The following is an 18,748-nucleotide window of genomic DNA, read 5'->3' as shown; positions in this document are numbered from 1 at the left end:
GCTCAGTGCCCCATCTACAGGCCCTTCCCTTCACTTCATGCCTCTCATGCAGACAAGACCTACTGCATTGATTTAAATAATGAAAATGACATCTCTGGGAAGAAGAATCTTCCCAGAAATTACAATTCAGCTGCTTCTCCCTGTGAATCTTGTTACATGAATAATGCATTTCATAAAAAAATACACAAGATATTAAATGAATCTTCAAGAGAGGCTGATTACAATGTGCAGCAATGTCTATTCCCCATCCTCTAGAGACATGGTTTTGTTTGCATTTTCACTGGCAAGGCTTAATAATAACTTGAAATCAGAGTAAGTAATTCACATAAAAATTCACATCCTCAATGCTCTGCACACTTTCCAAAGTCTCTGGGCCCACAAGAAAGAGGAATACTTTACTGGGAAGTCAACTCAATATTGAAAACAATTTTCTTAAGATTAGAGCGAGGTTGTCAGACTGAAATCATAGGAAAGCACCTATTAATAATTCTTGTATTAAAAAGAAAATGATCAGTGAGAACCATGACCCTGACCCACCATAAGGAAACCTGGTACTTTTTTATTACCCATTATTAGAGCAAGAGAATAAAGGAAGAGAACAATTTAAGCTCTCTGCAACTGAATTTTGCCAAGCTCTGGCAATGTGCAAGAGATGTGTAGATGCCCACAACCCTTCTAGCAATGAGCAAGCAGAACACACCTTATCATTAAGAGCAACACTCAGAGAAACTAATTTTCCCCTCCAGCAATGTAGCTGCTACATCATCCCTAACCTTTTAATGTCATTGAGAGCCAAAGCAGCCTGCTGAATAGAAAAATCCCTCAAAGCTGGCATCCCAGCAATGTGGGTCAGCTCAGGAATGACACATTTCCAGGCAGATTTAAAGCACGTGGGGACAACCCAGATATGGAGCTGTCAGTCTGTTTACAAATGGAGGTGTGTGTTACAACACCCAAAAACAAGAGGATCACTCTTTGTGTAGGATATGTCCCAGCACTAAAAAGAGTGCCACCCCTTCCACGGACACATCTATATTTCAAGAGAAATGTTTGTGTACTGGTGCTGCCTGTGAACTCCTGCAAACAATTTCTCATTGCCCTGCCAAGCATTAGTCACGAATTAATCAAGGTTTATGGAGTCATACCTGCCAACAGCTCCTGCATGAAACACTGGGAAGCAGCAGATGCAGTGACACAGGTTTGGAACAGGGCTTTTAGCTCAGCTGAAACAGTGCTTCATTCTTATGTCAACTGGGCTGCAAGACTCAGGGATTCTTCCATGGGCAAACTGGCCCACACGTACAGTTCATAGTACTCAGGTTCAAAGCCTCTTTTCATAAATCAAGTCAAAGATGTGCCACAAACAACCCTAAATGAACTCACTTTGTGCTCTTAGTCGTACACTCAGTCCTCTTCTCAACTCACTTCATTCCCATGGTCATCCTGATCCAAAGTCCTTTAAAGCCAGTGGAAGGACAGCCAGCAAGTGGCCTTGGTTTTGACCACAGGAAAGAAAGATTATGGAAGTCTGGAGGGCTGCTGAACTCTCTTGGCTCTTGGCCAGAAAATTTTTAGTGCAGAGCCAGTCACCTTATGGGGTCTGAACCCTTATTTATGCCAGGTGCCAGTATATGATACCAGTTACACGGATGAAAGGAATGTGTCAGATCAAATGTGGAGGGAAACTCAGGTGACCTAAGGCCACTGAAGTTTTTTAGGAAAGTTAAAATTCTAGCATTCCCAGTGATGAATGCTAATTGTGTTTGGAAATTACAAGCCATGGACTTCAGGCAAACACATCAAACTCACAGAATGAAAAGAGCCATAAACTGATTACAATAAAAGCATATCTGACAAGTACATTTTCACTGCCGATAGCAGGATGCACAATAATCACAGAAACAAGGGAATTCTACTTCAGAATGTTCCCACAGATCAAAAAAAGCCCTAAGTGCTGTTCTTAAATATAGTAAATCTTTACTACCAACAGCTTTCAGCATCTTCCCTTTATAAGGCTGTGGAGACTTTAATGCTCTAATTACAACATCCAGCATGGATAATCCAGTAGTATTTTCTGACGACCAGCATTAAAAGACCACATGCCTGTGTCCTTAACTTTGGAGCTTGGCAGAGGGATGGACATAATTCAAACAGTGTCTGCTGGTGGTTCTGCAGCAGGTGATCCTGGGTCTCTGGATCTGTCTTTGTACAGCAATTGGCCACAGACTGTAAGGGGATTTACAGGAACTTTATAGCTCAGCATTCTCAGCTGAAAAGTTGAATCATTCATCAAAAAGAAAGAGCAATTGTGTTTATATGGCAAACAAATCCCTTGCTGGATGCTCAAGAGTCCTGTTACTCAAGGAAATTGAAAGGAAGAATTCCTGATTTGATTCGATTTCATGGACTTCCCTGCATGCTCCTAGGAGCTGCTGGAGCTGAGGGCTCTCCTCTGAGATCAGCTTTCTGCTCTGGCTGATTTTAATGAAGGGCTAGCACTATCAAGAAGAGCTTAAAATCTGGGCAGCTGAGCCTTGTGTTACCAGCAGGGTGACACTGTGGCCTGGAGCAGTGGTTGGGCTGGTGTGCCCCACGGAGCATCCTCTCCATCACAGCCTCCGCAGAGCTGCATCCCCGGGAGCAGGGCCAGCAGAGGGTGGCACAGGCTGAGGGCACTTGAGGAATTAATGAGGTTCACCCAGTGATTTTTCCTACCCATTATGGTCAAGAAGCTTTTTAAACTCTGCCCTGAGGATGCTGCAGTAATTCTGCAATGTTGACACTGGAACTGGAGGAGGGAGGGAAGATTTTCTGGCATTAGCATATTCTCAATTAACATCAGTGGCAGAGAATAAAGACACTGCATGACTTTTTAAAAGCCACTGGTAGAGAGATAACAGTGGAGTTACAGATATTTACACTGCTCAAACCTGTTTTTTAGTCAACGCTCAAAGGCTAGTGGTTTTAGTCTGTGGTCACAGTAGACAGGTGGTAAATCACTCAGGTTTTGCCCAGAGTTTTTTATGTGAGCCAAAAACTAAAAGCAAAAATGTCTTAAAGTACAGGACATTTGCTCATGAAAAAAAAAAAAGGGATAGGAACAAGCAGGCTGATTTTCCACCAGTGATTATTTGTCTCAAGCTACCAGTTCACCTTTTGTGTAGGACATTAATTTCTAGGTTAGCTGGGTTAGCAGAAAACCCCGGTGTAAGGCCAGCCATTTCTGTTTGACACAGGGATGGAGAGGATTAGAGACATTTACACCTTGTAGAGAATAACACTTCTTCCAAACACATGGTGAATGCCTGCTCATTATGCAAAGAGTGAGAACAGATTAAGATGAAACTTCCAGATGAGAAAGACACAGATAAAAACCTGCCAGCTCCACTGTGCAGGAAAATGCTGGTGTGTCTCACTCAGAGAATCATCTCACGGTGGGGGGGACACTGTCTGCTTTCCTCACAAACTGGAAGAGGACAAGAGTTCCTCCTGACCCTCACTGGTCATTTTTGTACACATCAGGACACTAATTATCACCAGGAATCTGGACAGCTGTCACCTTGCCACTGCATCCCAACCAGTGTTTTATTCAAGCTGCACTTACTCCACGAGACCACAGCTGCGCACGTCCCAGCAGGTCTGACCCTTCCCATCGAGGGTGGCCAGGTCCCCACCTGAAGCTTTACTGGCTGGCTTCTGGGGCCTAAGGAGGGATCTTTTTCCACATACTCCCTCCAAACAAGCACATGCTTAGAGATGCAAGATCTGAAAATTATATTTTTTATAGGAACATAGAAGATGAAGATTATGTTTGTTCCTTTTCCTGTTTCTTTATGAGCACTGTGCTAATAAAAACACCTTGGTTTCTTGGTTCCCTCAGTGTCATCACCCTTCATACATTCAGAATAGAAAAAATCATCAACCAAGAAGTTTTTCTCTCATACTCAAAAGAATTTCTGTCCAGTTCACCTGACAGACCTATTTCCACAGGTATTACCAGCAAATTAATCACACCTGCACTGCACAGTACAGAGCCTGAGGAAATGAATTCTGCACTTTAAATACTAAAAAAGGGATTTTTCTATTCTATACTTAGATTTCAATTTACAGAAATCTACAAAACCCAATGTATTTAAATTCTAAAACAGCAAAACAAAAATTCCCATTAAAATGTTCAGTATTCTAAGTAGGATGGAAGAAAAACTACAGGACTTAACTGCTTGTATCCAATCAAAAGCTTGAAGATGAAATTTACAGGTTTGTAAAAGGAAGGAAATAGCAAATCCAGTTGCTTTAAAATAAGCCCTGTCAAAACATCTTGTTCTAAGAACAGCTTCTTAATGAGACTTTTTTTTTAAATGAGACTCTTCAGGAATGTAAGCAGAACAGAAAGCATTACTGGAGTAAATTTTCATTTATGGTGAACATCAGCTTCACAATAACCCAATGAAACATTCCTTCAACGAATGCTGGTGGCACTGTGAAGGGAGGCTTGGTGCCTATTACAGTTATACTGGAACAAACTTGGAGAGCATTGAATTTGTGTTCTGAAAGGGACACCATGCTTTCAGGAAATTTTCTGATTACTCATTCCCACAGCAAAACAACAGCACCAAGAGTAATAACAGAATAGAAAGTTTGGGGGAAACAACTGACTACTCATATATAAAGTAAATCCTATTTAAGCCTGACTGAAGATGTAAAGTAATGAAGATACAAGATGCTTACTTTGAACTCTCAAGTTGCCAGAGAATTTATTTATTGAAAGCCTAGAGCAAGGATTATTAACAGTATTGTATTCTTAGCCAATAGTATCCAAATTCTTTTCAATCTTAACCTTTCTTGATTACTTAACCTTCACAATGCCACTTCAATGTTTTCTACTGGAAAGACACCTAACAGGTAAATAATTTCTTCTCAACCACTCAGCAAGTAAATGTTCAAGTAGGCAGGAACATACCCCAGGTCTCTTGGCTCCAGACTGCTGGCTGTACCCCTAGCAAACCACCCCTGGGTAATTCTGAACCAGCTCTGACAGTGGGGTAAACCTTTCAATGTGCACACAGTGAGAAGAACTTCTCACCTTCTACAGAGCATGAAATTAATTGAATAGCTAATTTTTTAAAGAAAAGCCGCTTCTCTGGCCTAGCTTTGACAAACCATCTCGCTGAGAATTTCATGAAACAGTATAAAACTATTTTCAAACACGTTTTAATAATAATTTAATATTAGCTGATTCCAAAATGGAAGCAGACAATGTTTTACAATCACTTACAGTACACACTTCCTTCCTGGAACTGCAAATTACACAGAAGGTTTTGCAGTTCCAGTCAGCTGAGCTCCTACAGGAGCATCATGCCAAATTCACAGTCAACCTCAACAGCTCTGCCCTTCCCAGCACAGCATCCTGTGAAACACTGATATCAATGCTGAAGTCTTTAGCTTCAAATGCATTTCACAACAAATACAAGATGAAGCACACCCCAAGTGATCTTCTTCCTATAAATTACAAGATAAACAGTGAAAGTTTCATTAGAACTACAAAAAAATTATAACAAGATTGCAGCTAAATAGTTAGAACTTCTAGCAAATGGCCTGCAATTACATTTAAGGAAATATTTATATTCATTATTAATGTGTGAGTGCTTGGAGCACTGTGGTCTCATTTATAGCAGATAATTTTGGTTTTCTTCATCACTTGCTTCCAGTTTTGTTTTTTCCTTCCCTCATGAATGAATGGCTTTATGATCAGCAAAGGTCTTTTTAGGACTTTGAGAAGCTGATGCTGGGATTACACAGACACTTTGCAGTAAGGACTTAGAAAACTCCAAAATAAATCAAGGCTTGGGTATTTGAAAGGCATCCCAGGATAACCTGAGGACTGGAAAAGGTCAAAGTGGTTAAAAGTATAATAGAAGAGGGAAGAGAGAGCAGTCAGGAAGCTGTCTAAGAAAACCAAACAGCCAAAGGCTCCTGTCAGGAATGTCTGAAAAAGCCAATGCTCACTGAAAGCTGGATATATCAGTGGGTTTTTATGTTACTTTAATCCCTGTTTTTTGAATAGCTTTTTCCTCTTTGCTATAAGCAAGAATCCCTTGAGCTTGTGTGGGGTTACCTACAGTCATGAGGGACTGATGGAGACAAGGAATGCTGGAATAGACAAGCTGTAATCCAGGGTTTACCTGAAGGCAGAGGAAATCAAGCTATACCACATAAGGAAGGAAAAAGCACAAGGTCCCATTCCCAATGGAGAGTTACAAGCTAAAAAAAGAGGGGGGATGCAGATGATCTTAGCAGTGTAATTTCACACACCATCTTACAAGGCCAGGAAGGCATGGAGGAGTGCTGGTTTCTGTTATTTATATTCAGTTCCCAAGTGCCTGCCTACACTGATGGGTGAAAGTGCCACCCTTTAAATATTGGGTTTTATCTCTGGAAATGAACAGGTGAGTAGACTTCCTGATGCACAGAGTCCATAGCTACAGCTCCCTCCATTTGTGGAAGATGTTCCGTGAGTGCACTGTGTGGCCAAATTTAATTAACATGTCCATAAAGGACAGAGATGTTTGATTTCAAGGTAGGCAATGCATTATTTTCCCTTCCAAGCAGCCTTGTCAGATAAAGATTAATATCATAAAATAGCCCTCAGGAAGAATTTTTGTCTGCTTTCCCCTACCTAACCCACAGCATATTTAAAGCACTATGGGTAAAAGACTACATGCATCTGGCAGCTAATATGGAACTTCAGGGCAGAAATTATGGCTCCATGAACAAATTGGATGATTCTGGAAATGCTAAGGAGTTTTTGAAAGCTACAGAGGTGATAGAGCAGGTGTAAAACAGTGATTTACTGTGGCAGTCCTGTGCAACAAGCAATACCAAAGACATGAAAGAAACTGATTACAAGATGTCATTCTGTTGCTTTCCTGAAAAACTAAGGACAGTGGAGAAAGCACCTATTTCAATCCCAGCCAAAATCAAAGAAGATTTCTGCAATGCAAAAAAGGAGCAGTCACTTAGAAATATAATGCTATTTATGTTCTTCCATGTCTTTGACTTGGGAGTCTGTTCTCTACCCTCCATCCCTCACAACAAGAGCTGCAAAAAGCCCACTTTGTTGTGTATCCTTTCTATCGTGGATTTGGATGAGTTTTCTTCATGTTTCACTTTGCAATGCAGCTGCTGGAGTTAAGAGATTGGATGACTATTTAGTAGCATGACTTGACTTTTCTGTCTAGCATTCCATGTCACTGTGCTCCTTTTGAATTCATTTCTTTTCCACACCTCTTCAGTGGGTAACAGATCAAGTTCAGCATTTTCCAGCAGCACAAAAATCCAGATACTCCAAGTTAAAGTACTCACCTTCCACACTCATACATGGATGCATATAATTTCTGAACTCCTGGGTGATGAATGAAACAACTGTCTACCGTGCAGAAACAAGCAGAGCTATTGAATTACTTTTTCTAAAGAAAAATATACTCTTAAACTTCTTCATCATACTTGCTTTCCACGACAAGCACCCCCAGGGTGAGACACTGTCAGCCTGTTTCATCCTTTGGGTATCAGGCTAAAGATGTCACTGACATAAAGGTATTGCCCTAGTAAAGGTCCTTAGATATATGGTTGTCTGCTGCTATTTGAACATTTACTGCTGGTTGTAGCTTCTGAGTCACACATTTTGCTGTAGGCAGTGAAATACCACTGTAGTCAGAGCTATTAAAAACCAGGCTATCAATATGTCCTATGATAACATTAACTCAGTTAACCTGGATGACCTCTTTGGCAATTGAGTAAGATTTAATTTATTCTCCCTCCTGCCTGCAAGCTGAGTAGGTGCAAACCTAAAACAGAATCCTGGTATCTACTTCACTTAATTTCTCAGTACCACAGTGTTTCATAAGTTGCTTGTATTGCTGCCCTCTGCTCCCTCTGCAGGACTTCTATCTGTTGGAGATATGCTGCATCAACATTATCATCCCTGAGGATACACATCAGTCTGTCATGTTGGAATTTATCTAAACCCTTCTCAAAGTCAGCAGAGAAGCACAGAGAGAAATCCATTTGTACCAATGCACAACATCTCAGGCTTAGGATTGCTTGCTTCATCCCATCTCCTGAACATAACTGATTACAGGCTGACTTCTATCCTTTTTTCTCAGAGTGTGGCTCTGTTCCTTCAGGAATTTAAAGGATTTTAAGCTCCTAGTTTATCAGACCGACAGCTCTGTGTCAATCACTGTTCATGGCATTAGGAATTGTTACAGAAGAATGTAGATCTGTGAAGCTTTCCTTCAAAGTGTCCAGCATGGAGCTGGTTACAAAGTTTCAGCTATTTTGTTTTGAACTACTACTAGGCTATGGCATTTCATCTGTAATATCACCCCCTTCTGTCATACCCTTTACTTTCTAGGTTCTAAGTCAGAATTATCAGCCCCTCTCCTTGAGTGTCTATCCCCAGGCTTATAAGAAGAAAAATTTTAAAGCTCTGTTCTGTATTTTTACCTGTCTTTCCAGAGTAATTTTTCTCCGAAGCATACTTTGTTGGTTTTGATTTTCATCTGGCTAACCTGTTTTTATTCTCCAGAAATCTCCTGGTGCCCAGGTAAGAGGTGCTGGGTTCCCTTGCACTTCCAGCTTTGTTGTAAAATTTCTTAATTCTTTCCTTCTCCTACCTTTCTTCCACAGTTTCTATAGTTTTCAGAATCCTGTCAGTATCTTAATGGTTGCTTAGCTTTGTATCTTTTCATCTACCCTCACAATGAAGTGGGTTTTTATTCCAGAGTTCAGAAATACCTTCAGGTTTTATTCTGTGTTTTTACTCTCTACTGAATCTCTCCTTTGAAGTCTATTCCTCATATTTGTTTCATTTTAATTTTGAATCTATGTACAAAAATTTGAAATTTTCTATTTTACATTCTTTCAAGTTTAACCTCAGCTGGTCCCAGAAAGCAGAACTAAGTTTTGATATTGAAATATATTTGATTTCTTGCAAGAGCAGCTTTTCTGTTCAGCTGGGATGATGCTGAAACAAGACATTTTAGATAACAGGATCATGTCTATTGTTTGCAAATTGAATCAACCTGTTTTCCCTTTTACTCTTAAATACAAAGCCAGGAATTCCCAATGACCCTATCCACACAACTGCTTTATTTTCTGGCACTATAATCAAATTCTACCAGCCCTTCCTCTCTTTATCTGCTTCCCTTGCCACTCCCACCCAGCTCTTTATAAGAACTATTCCCTACATCTCCTTGGAAGATTTCCAGAGGGCATGAAATATTAAAATACAGACTCCAGATGGCAAGAAATGTAATCATATGCAGATCATGCTCCCAAAGTACTCATGGCCAAGGGTTTTTTTTTTCAGTATGGTTTGGGGTTTCTTGGGTTCAGGGTCTTTGGGTTTTTTTGGTTTTTTTTTTTCCCTCAAAATCCTGTGTAACATCTTAATTCACTTTAAAGTACCATAAACATCTCTTAGTTTTAAATGTTTCATTTCACAGAGTTCCATACAGGTATGTTTTCAAGTATTTGTTCTCCTCTGATGTTTTTGGAAGCCTTTTGATTTATTTTACAATTAATATTTATACCCCATGTGGTATTCTTCACTCTCATTAATTCTGCACCCGAGTTTTGCACGCCAGATTTTATAGAAGGCAATCACTAACTTACATAAGTTTCTACAGATGGATAATTAACCCCAAATTGGTAATTTAAAAATCAAATTAAAAAACCCAAATCCCATTTTCCTTCAATTTTCTTGGAACTGTCTACTGAGTTTCAGTACAAAAGAAGGTTTAAAAACTTTCTGCATAATTGTGGAAGTCCACTAGAAAAAAAAAGGAAATTAAGAAAGTTAAAGAAGAAGAAAATCCAGTATGAAGATGCTTCATCTTATCTTCTAAATGACTGTAAAATTTTCTAGAACTGGTAAAACAACACTGTTTCCTTTACTGTCCTTCTCTGATACCGCTCAACCATTTCAACTGAAGCCGCCCAAATGATTCAGCTTGAGGCTGAAAAATCAATCCAAATGTTTCAAATCTGGCAAAGGTACAAGCATTTAAGAGGAGGATCTCATACCAGCAAACAGTTGGCAATCTGAGCTAGAGGCATCCTTTTTTGCCAGAGCCATACCCAGTGCCCTGGCCAGATGCAAACAGCTGTTTCCGAGCAGTCGCTGCTGGCTCTGCACTGCTGGCTGCACTTCAGCGCCAGGTGACACAGACCCTGATCTCTGCTCTGACTACAGCAGCACTGATTTCACTTATCAGAAAAAAAAAACTTAACAAAAACTTAAGAAACAAAAATTAGTCTCTCACCCAAGCTGGTGGAAGCTCTGTGCTCAGCAATACTGAGGGGAGGCTGGGAAACATTAGAAAGCCTGTCCAGTAGGAGCCACGTGGTCCCTGGTGTGACCTTCTATTTAAACAGAGCTACAAACCCTTCATTCAGAATTTATTTGCCCTAACAAAGAGGAAAAACTTCACCAGATTGATGTATAGTATTTTTGTGAATACACACAAATTTAGGAAATCCCTTCTGTGGAGGCTTCAACAAGAACATACATCTAAATGAGGAAGCTGTAAGCAGCATTGTTTATAGGAGAATAGAAGCTCTCAAATGGTTTGCTATAGCTTTCTAGCAGTCATTTGCTTTTAATCATTACCATATTAAAATACTGAACAGGAAATGTCATTACAATACATTTTTAATTGAACATGGAAAGAAATAAATGGAATTAATTTGTTATTTGAAGATTCCCTCTGCGAAAAACACTGCCTGGCGAGATTACACCGCACATGTAAAAGGAATGCTGAAGAATGAGCTTGACATTGGAATGCAAGGTGGAGAATAAAAAAATATGCAGGGAAGGAATTTTGTCCACTAATTAAGAGTAGTGGATTGCAAAAAAATTCCTGGAGACAGGCACTCTTTGCATAAATCACTTGAACAAGCACTTTCAAACAAGGGCATCTCAAATTGATTTACTCTATCTGGATTTTTTGAAGATCACTGCACACCTGCTGAAGCAGCCCCACAGCAGAGTTCACAAGGGGAGCTGTCAGGAGTGACCTTTCAGTGCTGCTGGGAGCTCGCTCTTCTCCCTCAAAGCTGAGCAGAACCAGCTCTTGCAAGTGTTGTGCTCCAGATTTGGTCTCCTGTGGTTACTTAACGAATGCAGTGATGGGATGCCCACGTGAAACCACCACAGAAAGGTTTGGCATTTAAAGAGAGCAGTAAGAAAGTGAATCAAAGGGAGGTTGAATTGAAACCAGAACTCAGGAGGCCTCCCCGATGGCCTTGGCTCAGTGTCTGGCACACACCGGTCTCTCCATCACAGATCATCACAGTTCAGCGAGAATGGTAACTCTTGACGTGTGATTGAAAATGCAGAACTGTCAGGGCAGAAGTTCTTGCCTCATGTTTTAAATTATCAAGAACAAGAGCCTCTCTGTGACTTTATAATTCAAGCAAGAAACATTGAGCACATGAGTTTTCTTGGTATTTTGATAGCAGCTGGGATCCTCACCTGTGTTAAGTGACAGTAAGACACAACTTTTTCTGCTTCACATGCTTGACTTTCATGCTCTTATTTTTCTAACTGAAGATCTGTCATTTTTATCAAATCAGTTATATTGTTTGGATTAAGCCTAACAGGGTCCTTCTGATTTTTAATGTGTTTTCCATGCTATAAACAACAACAAACAAGCCTTCCAAAAATGGCTTACATAGAGCTGATTGAGGATTAATCTTTCATGGTGAGCTAAATAAACAAACAAAAAAATCATCTTGTTTTGTCATTCCAAAACTGCAAAGGCATTTTTGAATTTTGGAACTTGAATTGCCAGCTAAAAATAAGGATCATTTAATTATTTTTGTGCAGTTTACCACTTTGTTGATGCTTTTGGCAAATTTTTGCACTTCCAGAATGCTTAGCATTTAGTTCAGTGACATAAGCATCACATATGAATTCCTCTAATTGCTTTTCGCTAAATTCTACACATTGAGAGCGTCCTTACAGGCTTGAAATAGAACAAAAATGTAATTCTTTCAGGGGAACCAAATGCAGAGGATGTATTTGGATTCTCATGACTCCCTAGGATGTTTCATTCAAGATGTAAAGATGGAGGAGGGTACTTTATGCAGTTTTGGCAATGTATGGAACAATCCATCCGGTATCACTCTTTTAAATGTCTAGGTTGCAAATACAAATGTACTACAACACCCTCCATCCCAGCTCTAGTCACAGATTATTCCTTTTGGCTTAGTAGGATCTACCTGTTTCACACTGAATGGTTTTTATGTTCCTCATCAATAAATTAGCTCAGTCGTTTTAGTTGTCAATCCTTCTTTGAGGTTAACTACTACGAGAGACAGCGAATACTCGAGTGTGCAGCGGCGTGTGGCGCTGAATAATGACTGCAGCTGGCACAGCCCAAACCAAGAGCTTCTGTGGAGTATTTTTTAGCTGATCATGGAAATCTACCCATATGTGTAGGAGCTCGGACCATCTGCACAGCAAGGTGAGTTATGTAACTTCTTCAGTGTTTTGATCAGAAAGGCAGCAGAGAGTTTGCATTTTAAAGGCAAAGCAGTCAGTAGGAGCTTTCCCTCTTGCACTTGGGACACTGCGAGAGCAAACACTACTTGGGGAACACCAAAAGCAGGCTGCACACAGCAGAACCCACACAGGCTCTGCACAGCCAGTGGAAACAGCACTGAGAGTGGAACCGTGGCTACAGCCCTGAGACAGAATCACAGAGAGCATGCAGATCCTGCAAACTGGAAAGATAAACAAACAGTAAGACATTTACCTTCCACATCAAGGCACCTAGGTGGGCTATCTGACCAGATAAGGTTATACATGCACTCAAGGATCTCTGCCCCTTCTAGTTTATATCCAGGAAAGCACTGATAGTACACCACTGTTCCTACGGGGAAGGAGGCCCCGAACTCAGATATGTTAATGTAACTATGAGGAAGAACCAACGGCCTCAGGCAACCTGCAAATTAAGAAGAGGGAGGTTTCTTTTATTATCAAGTGCTTATCTCAGTCATCTTCACACATCTCAGTTACAGTTTCTAAATTGAGGAGTGTGCCGTTTTTCATCCTCTCCACTATGAATGGCATGTCTGCATCATCTCCCTCAGATATATCTGCCTCATTATCCTGTTTCAAAGCCTTTTGTTGTTTAGCCCACACGCTTTGCTAGCGTGGGCTTAGCTCCCAACAAATCCAGGAAAGGTTTTCCAAAACTGACGGTATTTTGTTTAACAAACATTCACCATTTCAGCAGATGGCAATTTCTTTTTGAGGTAGAATCTTTAATAAATGAAGATTGTCTTTGATATAAATGGTGAGTTTTATTCCTCCTCCTAAAAATGACAGGCATGTAAACCCTCTTAAATATTAAAACTGGTCCTGTGACAATGTGCACGCAACTGTAAAAGATTTGCAGGCAGAATTAATGCCTTTGAAATTCTAGTCTGAGAAAGTTTAAAGGGACATGACTTCCTAGCAGCAGTCCCATGATAAACATTGAGTGAGGTCTCAGACAAGGTTATCAAATAGTTAAGGCACCTGTTATCATCAGAAACTGTAAATGTAGTCAGAATCAGAGACTGTGTTGCAGTTCTGCTTCTGGAATTACTCCTGAGGGATTTGTATCATGGCTGGTACTGAGCACTGACAGTTAAATGGTCACCAACCAAACTTGGGACAACAAAGAGCAGTGAATTTAACAGATGGCATGTCTTTGCAGCATGTCACTCCTCATGGCCCTGAAATGACCCTCTGGGTAATACTTGATACTGTTTAATTTTTTAATTTGCAATAATGTGGAAAAAAGATGACTAGTAATCATGGAATGAAAAACAGTATTTTAGAATTATGTGACTAATGGAAGCTGCATTATGGCAGTCTATAAATAGGTCTGTTGCCACTACTAGGAATTTGTGAAGGATGTTCATAGGACTCCCATAATTTTAAGCTAGAGAAGAAAACAAAAATCAGTCTGAGAACTTCTTGTAAGATAGTGGCATTTAAAACAAAAAGCCTCAGCAGTATTTCAAGCAGCCATTTCCTTGCAATGGTCTTTTGAGGGAGAGGAACAAACCCAAAAGAAAATAAAAGAAAAAGCTTGAAAGCTTTTTTCAGCATGCTGTACCACCAGAGCAATGATTTTGTAGCTGTTCAAGCAGCTGGTTATGTCTCTGCTCAATAAAGCTTCAAACATCCTATCTGCTGGCTGCTGCTTCTACTCTGATCAAGAATGCCCCACACAACACACTAATTCCTGCAAACTGAGCAGCCCATCGAGCAGGACGACATAAGCAGCCCCCAGTGGGACAGAAAGAGCACAGACTGCCCAAGCAAGACCAAGCTTACTCTTCTCTGAACTGCAGCAGGGAAAATTTGGTCCTGCTGGCTCAGAATTTTAATGCTCATTATGTTCCTGTTCATGCAGGACAGAGATTTATTTGGATTTGTATGACAGCCAAGCATTTGTGAAAATTCCTAGGTCTCCAAACAAGTCAACCTGCTTGAAAAACTTAATTTTTCTGTTTTTTGCTAAGCAACATAATGATGTTATTATAACATAATTATAAGAATTATAACAATATAAATAATACTATATATTAATTAGATATAAATAATTATATTATATATTATATATTATATATTATATATTATATATTATATACACTAATATATATGATTATTATATCATATCATGTTATATTATACATAATAAGTTAAGTAAGATTATATTGTAGAATAATATAATATAATAATATAAATTATTATAACAATTATCATTATAATACTAGTAATTAATATTATTATCTCATGGCAAAAAAAGAGGTTAGATTCTTATACATTGTACAATCCTTCCCCACTGCTCTGGCAGGGAAAAAACGGTATTTTAGTGTCATAAGACTCTTTTGTAATGAAAGGGCCGTAAAAATGTAACTGGCAGCCTACCTAGAGCAAGTAGACAAGTGTCTTTGATCTTAACAGTCCCTGACATAGCAAAAAGAAAATTCTGGAATTCTGCAGTAACTTTATGGAATTTGGCAAAATATGGCAGGGTCTGGAATCTGAATTGCCTATTCTCTGCCTGCCTGGTAACCACAGCACTTGGGTCTTGTGCAGTTGATTTCTTAACTTTTATTAGGACTGCTTTTATTTTGAAAAGCAGTTTATATTGACTGTAGAGTAGGAGAAATTGATTGTGTTTCACAGTATAAACACAGCAGCAGAAGTAACAAGCCAAGGGGTACTTGGGGTACTTCTGCTTACTCTGTAAATATTGCCTGTCACAAAGTTTGCACCTGGATCTTTGGCAAATACAGCATCTGCAAATCAAACTTTTAAGCATTCATCTCCCCTTATTGCAAGAGTCTTAATCTACCTAAATTAGGTGTGAGGTGCACCCCCACAGAAAGGGGCTGTACACTTCATACCGCCACTTGTGACACCATCGCTGATAGGATACCCCAAAATTGGTGCCTGTTCTGTTATGGTTTTGCAAAGCCTCCCCTTTGCTGCTAGGCCTGTTCAGATACAATGTGTGCATCCAAAATGCTGAGCTAGCCTGGTAATATGTCTGAGTTTCTGCCACAGCCCAAGGCAAGATCTTGGGGGACAGACTGATGTGCTATTGCTGCTGAGAAGTGTCCCAGCTCCCCTGCCTGCCTGCCCTGACTCTGCAAATTGCTGTGACAGTGTAATTAAGTGCCTACAGAGAAGTGTTAGCCCTACAAGGCAGCAGATGGGTTTGAGGAAAAGTTGGGACTACCCCAGTCTGCTCCTCAGTTAAAATCTCTCACTGCTGTTCAGTGGGACAAGCTTGTTACCAAGACGTGACTTGGTTAAAACGGAGTCAGTGCTACTCAGATGCACTTATTAGAAATGTGAAGGGAAAGTGAGCCCAGGGTTATTGAATTTTCATTCACTAAAGCTGGCTTTCCCCCAGCCATTTCTCACAGTCTAAGCTGAGCTGGGATCCCATGCTGTTGATATTTCTAGTTCTACAGCTAATGGCTTTTCTGGCCAAAATCATCCCCGTGCACACCCTGAATTTTCAGTCAATACGTAAAGGTTTAATGGACTGTGAATCTAATCAGCAGTTCTGCTGAAAACTTTGACAGAAGAACAGGTTCCAGTTTCTCTCCTCTACTCCTGCCTTCTGCACAAGGTAAAGGAAGATAAAGTGCAGTTAGAAGCTTAAATTTTTCCACATATTAATTGCTGGAAAAATGCAAGATGCCCATCAGAACTTATGGCTCATTACCTTGGCTGTTTTTTTTTACTTTTTGATCAGTGTATCTGTGTCAGATTTGAGATTTGCAAACAAAAAAGCAGTATTTAAAGTAGTTTTATAAGCATGGGAATGTTCAAGAAGCGACATCTTTCCTGCAGTGAGCAAAGGGGAGGAGAAATCAAAAAAATCTTAGCAGCAGCACTACTCAAACACTGCACTGTGGAGTTTATCAGATCACTGACATTCTTACAACTGCAGGAAAAAATATATTGGCAAACTATCACAAGATGCATGAGCTATACAACAGGACGTGCTGGAGTACTAAACCTTGACATATGGGTAGATTATCCCATGTTCCATCGTCTTGACATATGGAAACCATGTTGTCTAAGTCAGGGTAACGGATCTGGAATCCTTCATGACAGCTGATTATTAACTTATCGCCAGTCCTGTATGTCTTGTTATGAACCTCTGCATCTTCAACATGTGGAACAAGGCAATCTGTGACTTCATGAGAAAAAGAAATAGTAACTTAATTAAATAAACATAGCTAGCTATTCAGTAATCAAGCTCTTAAACAGAAGTTAGCATTCAATATAAGTGCTCTGCTTAAATTGTTTGGAAAATACATGCAATTCAGTAAACGTGCCCTTTCCCTTGTAAACCACCATTTTATGAAGTCTGTAGCACTGCAGGAGAAGTGAGGTGCTACAGTAATGAATCGTTCCCCCAGCCTTTTTAAAGCCAACAGAATTAGGAGCCTTTATGAAGACCGTGGTTAATTTTGACCTTCCATTCATCATGTGTGCAAATTACACCCCAAAGTCTGACTATCCCAAGGTTCCAGGTGAAGGCAGACTCTGACAGCACTAAGGACAGGACGAAAGAAAAGATAAATACAGATATGGCACGAGGAACACAGAAAAAGCTGCAGTTTTAGCAGAGAGACAGATGAAAATCAGGTACATTCACAAAGATTTATCCAGCTCCATTCCACAGAGTTCATTATGAGGATGCCTTCACTTTAAATCTCTTTGACTATGTTTTAAACCAGATAGTTTTGTGTGCCTGCATTCATATGCCCTTAGAGGAGGTGACTTTTAGGGTCCTGAGCAGCATTTCGAGTTCTTGTAGAAGACTCTCAGGAAGGGACTGCAGACCTGAAGTGATATACAGGGATGGGCTCCAGCACCTGTCTGTGACACATTAATCAGACAGTCACAGATCTCACTCTAGGTACCAGTGCCCAAGACACTAAAATACAGAATGAAACTCAGAACGCTGAAAGTGGTGTGATGTGGAAAGTGGAAGCAGGGGAAAAATCCCCTGGTAATACTGAATAATAGAGAAACAAGCCAAGAGGGTATGAGGGAATAGTCTGAGTGCCTCAAAGTTCATCTTCATCACAAAGGCAAAGTGAGATGAAACAGAAGACAGGGAAAGATTAGATATTGGGAGAAAAATTTTATTTGTCTGCCAGCAGTCAATCCATGACAGAGATGGTAATAAAAGTTTCCAGGCATCAAAACCCAGGAAGTATTTCAAACACAAGAAAGACAGAAAAAATATTATAAGTCTGTGTTACGCTGTTTTATTCCCCCAACACTTCTCCTATGAGACAATTATATGCATTTAGGAATACTGTATTTATTAAGGTAAAAAAATAAATAAATCCTTTGAGACTTGCATAGAAGCGAAAGTTTCTGCCATTTTCATGGGTAATTCTTGCTAAAGAGGAAAAGGCAAAGCTAAATTTGTATTTAGCAATTAATTGTTAGCATGCACTAAGCAAAGTGACAGTGACAGCTTGTTTGTTTAGAAGCACAAGTACAAGGAAGATAAACTGTCATTTAGCACAGCACTCACAAACTACCAAGAGCAAATATATTTCATAGTGTTTTTATTTAGTTAGGCAAACTAAGGTGGGGGTCTATTACTCTGAGACTCCATCAGTAAATTTTACTGACCTGAAGGGGCACAGTGTTGCTCCCCTAGTTAAAACATACTTTGTACCTTCCCATCACAGAGATGTTTCTAAAATGCATTGTACTTAGCTAACTTTTTGGTATGGGGCGTGAGCACGTTCTTAGTTAAAAATTCTTCCATTTCTCTTTTTACTTTTTAGCTTCTTGGCAGCTGCTGCAGGTGCCTCCTGCTGCTGCTAGCAGGAAGGGCTGGCAGCCTGCCAGGCCAGCAGAGAAACTGCAGCAAGAAGTTTCCTTAGAATTTATTCATTTATAAATGCACAAGTCTGGGAGGATCCATGCCCTAACTAGAGGTTGTAAAATACACTGCCAAGGGTGCAGCCATTACTTTCAAAGATGGAACAGTTTTCTCTCTCTCTATAAAGTTAATCAGCAGAGAAGACAGCGGAGGATGTCCCAGAAGAAATGCCTTGCACTAAGCCATAAATGCTGTCATGAAGAGGCTGTCCTGGGCACCCCCTGAGGATGGGATGAGAGAGATGGAGAACC

General features: G+C 40.0%; 1 protein-coding gene across 3 annotated transcripts in view; it reads right to left on the bottom strand.

The window, feature by feature from the left end:
* SUSD4 (sushi domain containing 4) overlaps nt 1-18,748 on the bottom strand; it is a 74,362-nt gene that overhangs the window by 8,756 nt on the left and 46,858 nt on the right. For all 3 annotated transcript variants that reach the window (XM_015622935.3, XM_015622934.2, XM_015622933.2), the window contains exons 4-5: nt 16,602-16,781; nt 12,822-13,010 (exon numbers count right to left, since the gene is read on the bottom strand). In XM_015622935.3, the coding sequence (XP_015478421.1) occupies nt 12,822-13,010; nt 16,602-16,781 (369 nt within the window). The remainder of the gene's footprint in view (nt 1-12,821; nt 13,011-16,601; nt 16,782-18,748) is intronic.

The sequence above is a fragment of the Parus major genome, chromosome 3 (assembly GCF_001522545.3).
Source record: "Parus major isolate Abel chromosome 3, Parus_major1.1, whole genome shotgun sequence".
Taxonomy (NCBI): Eukaryota; Metazoa; Chordata; class Aves; order Passeriformes; family Paridae; genus Parus; species Parus major.
This window is presented reverse-complemented; position numbering and strand designations above follow the sequence as displayed.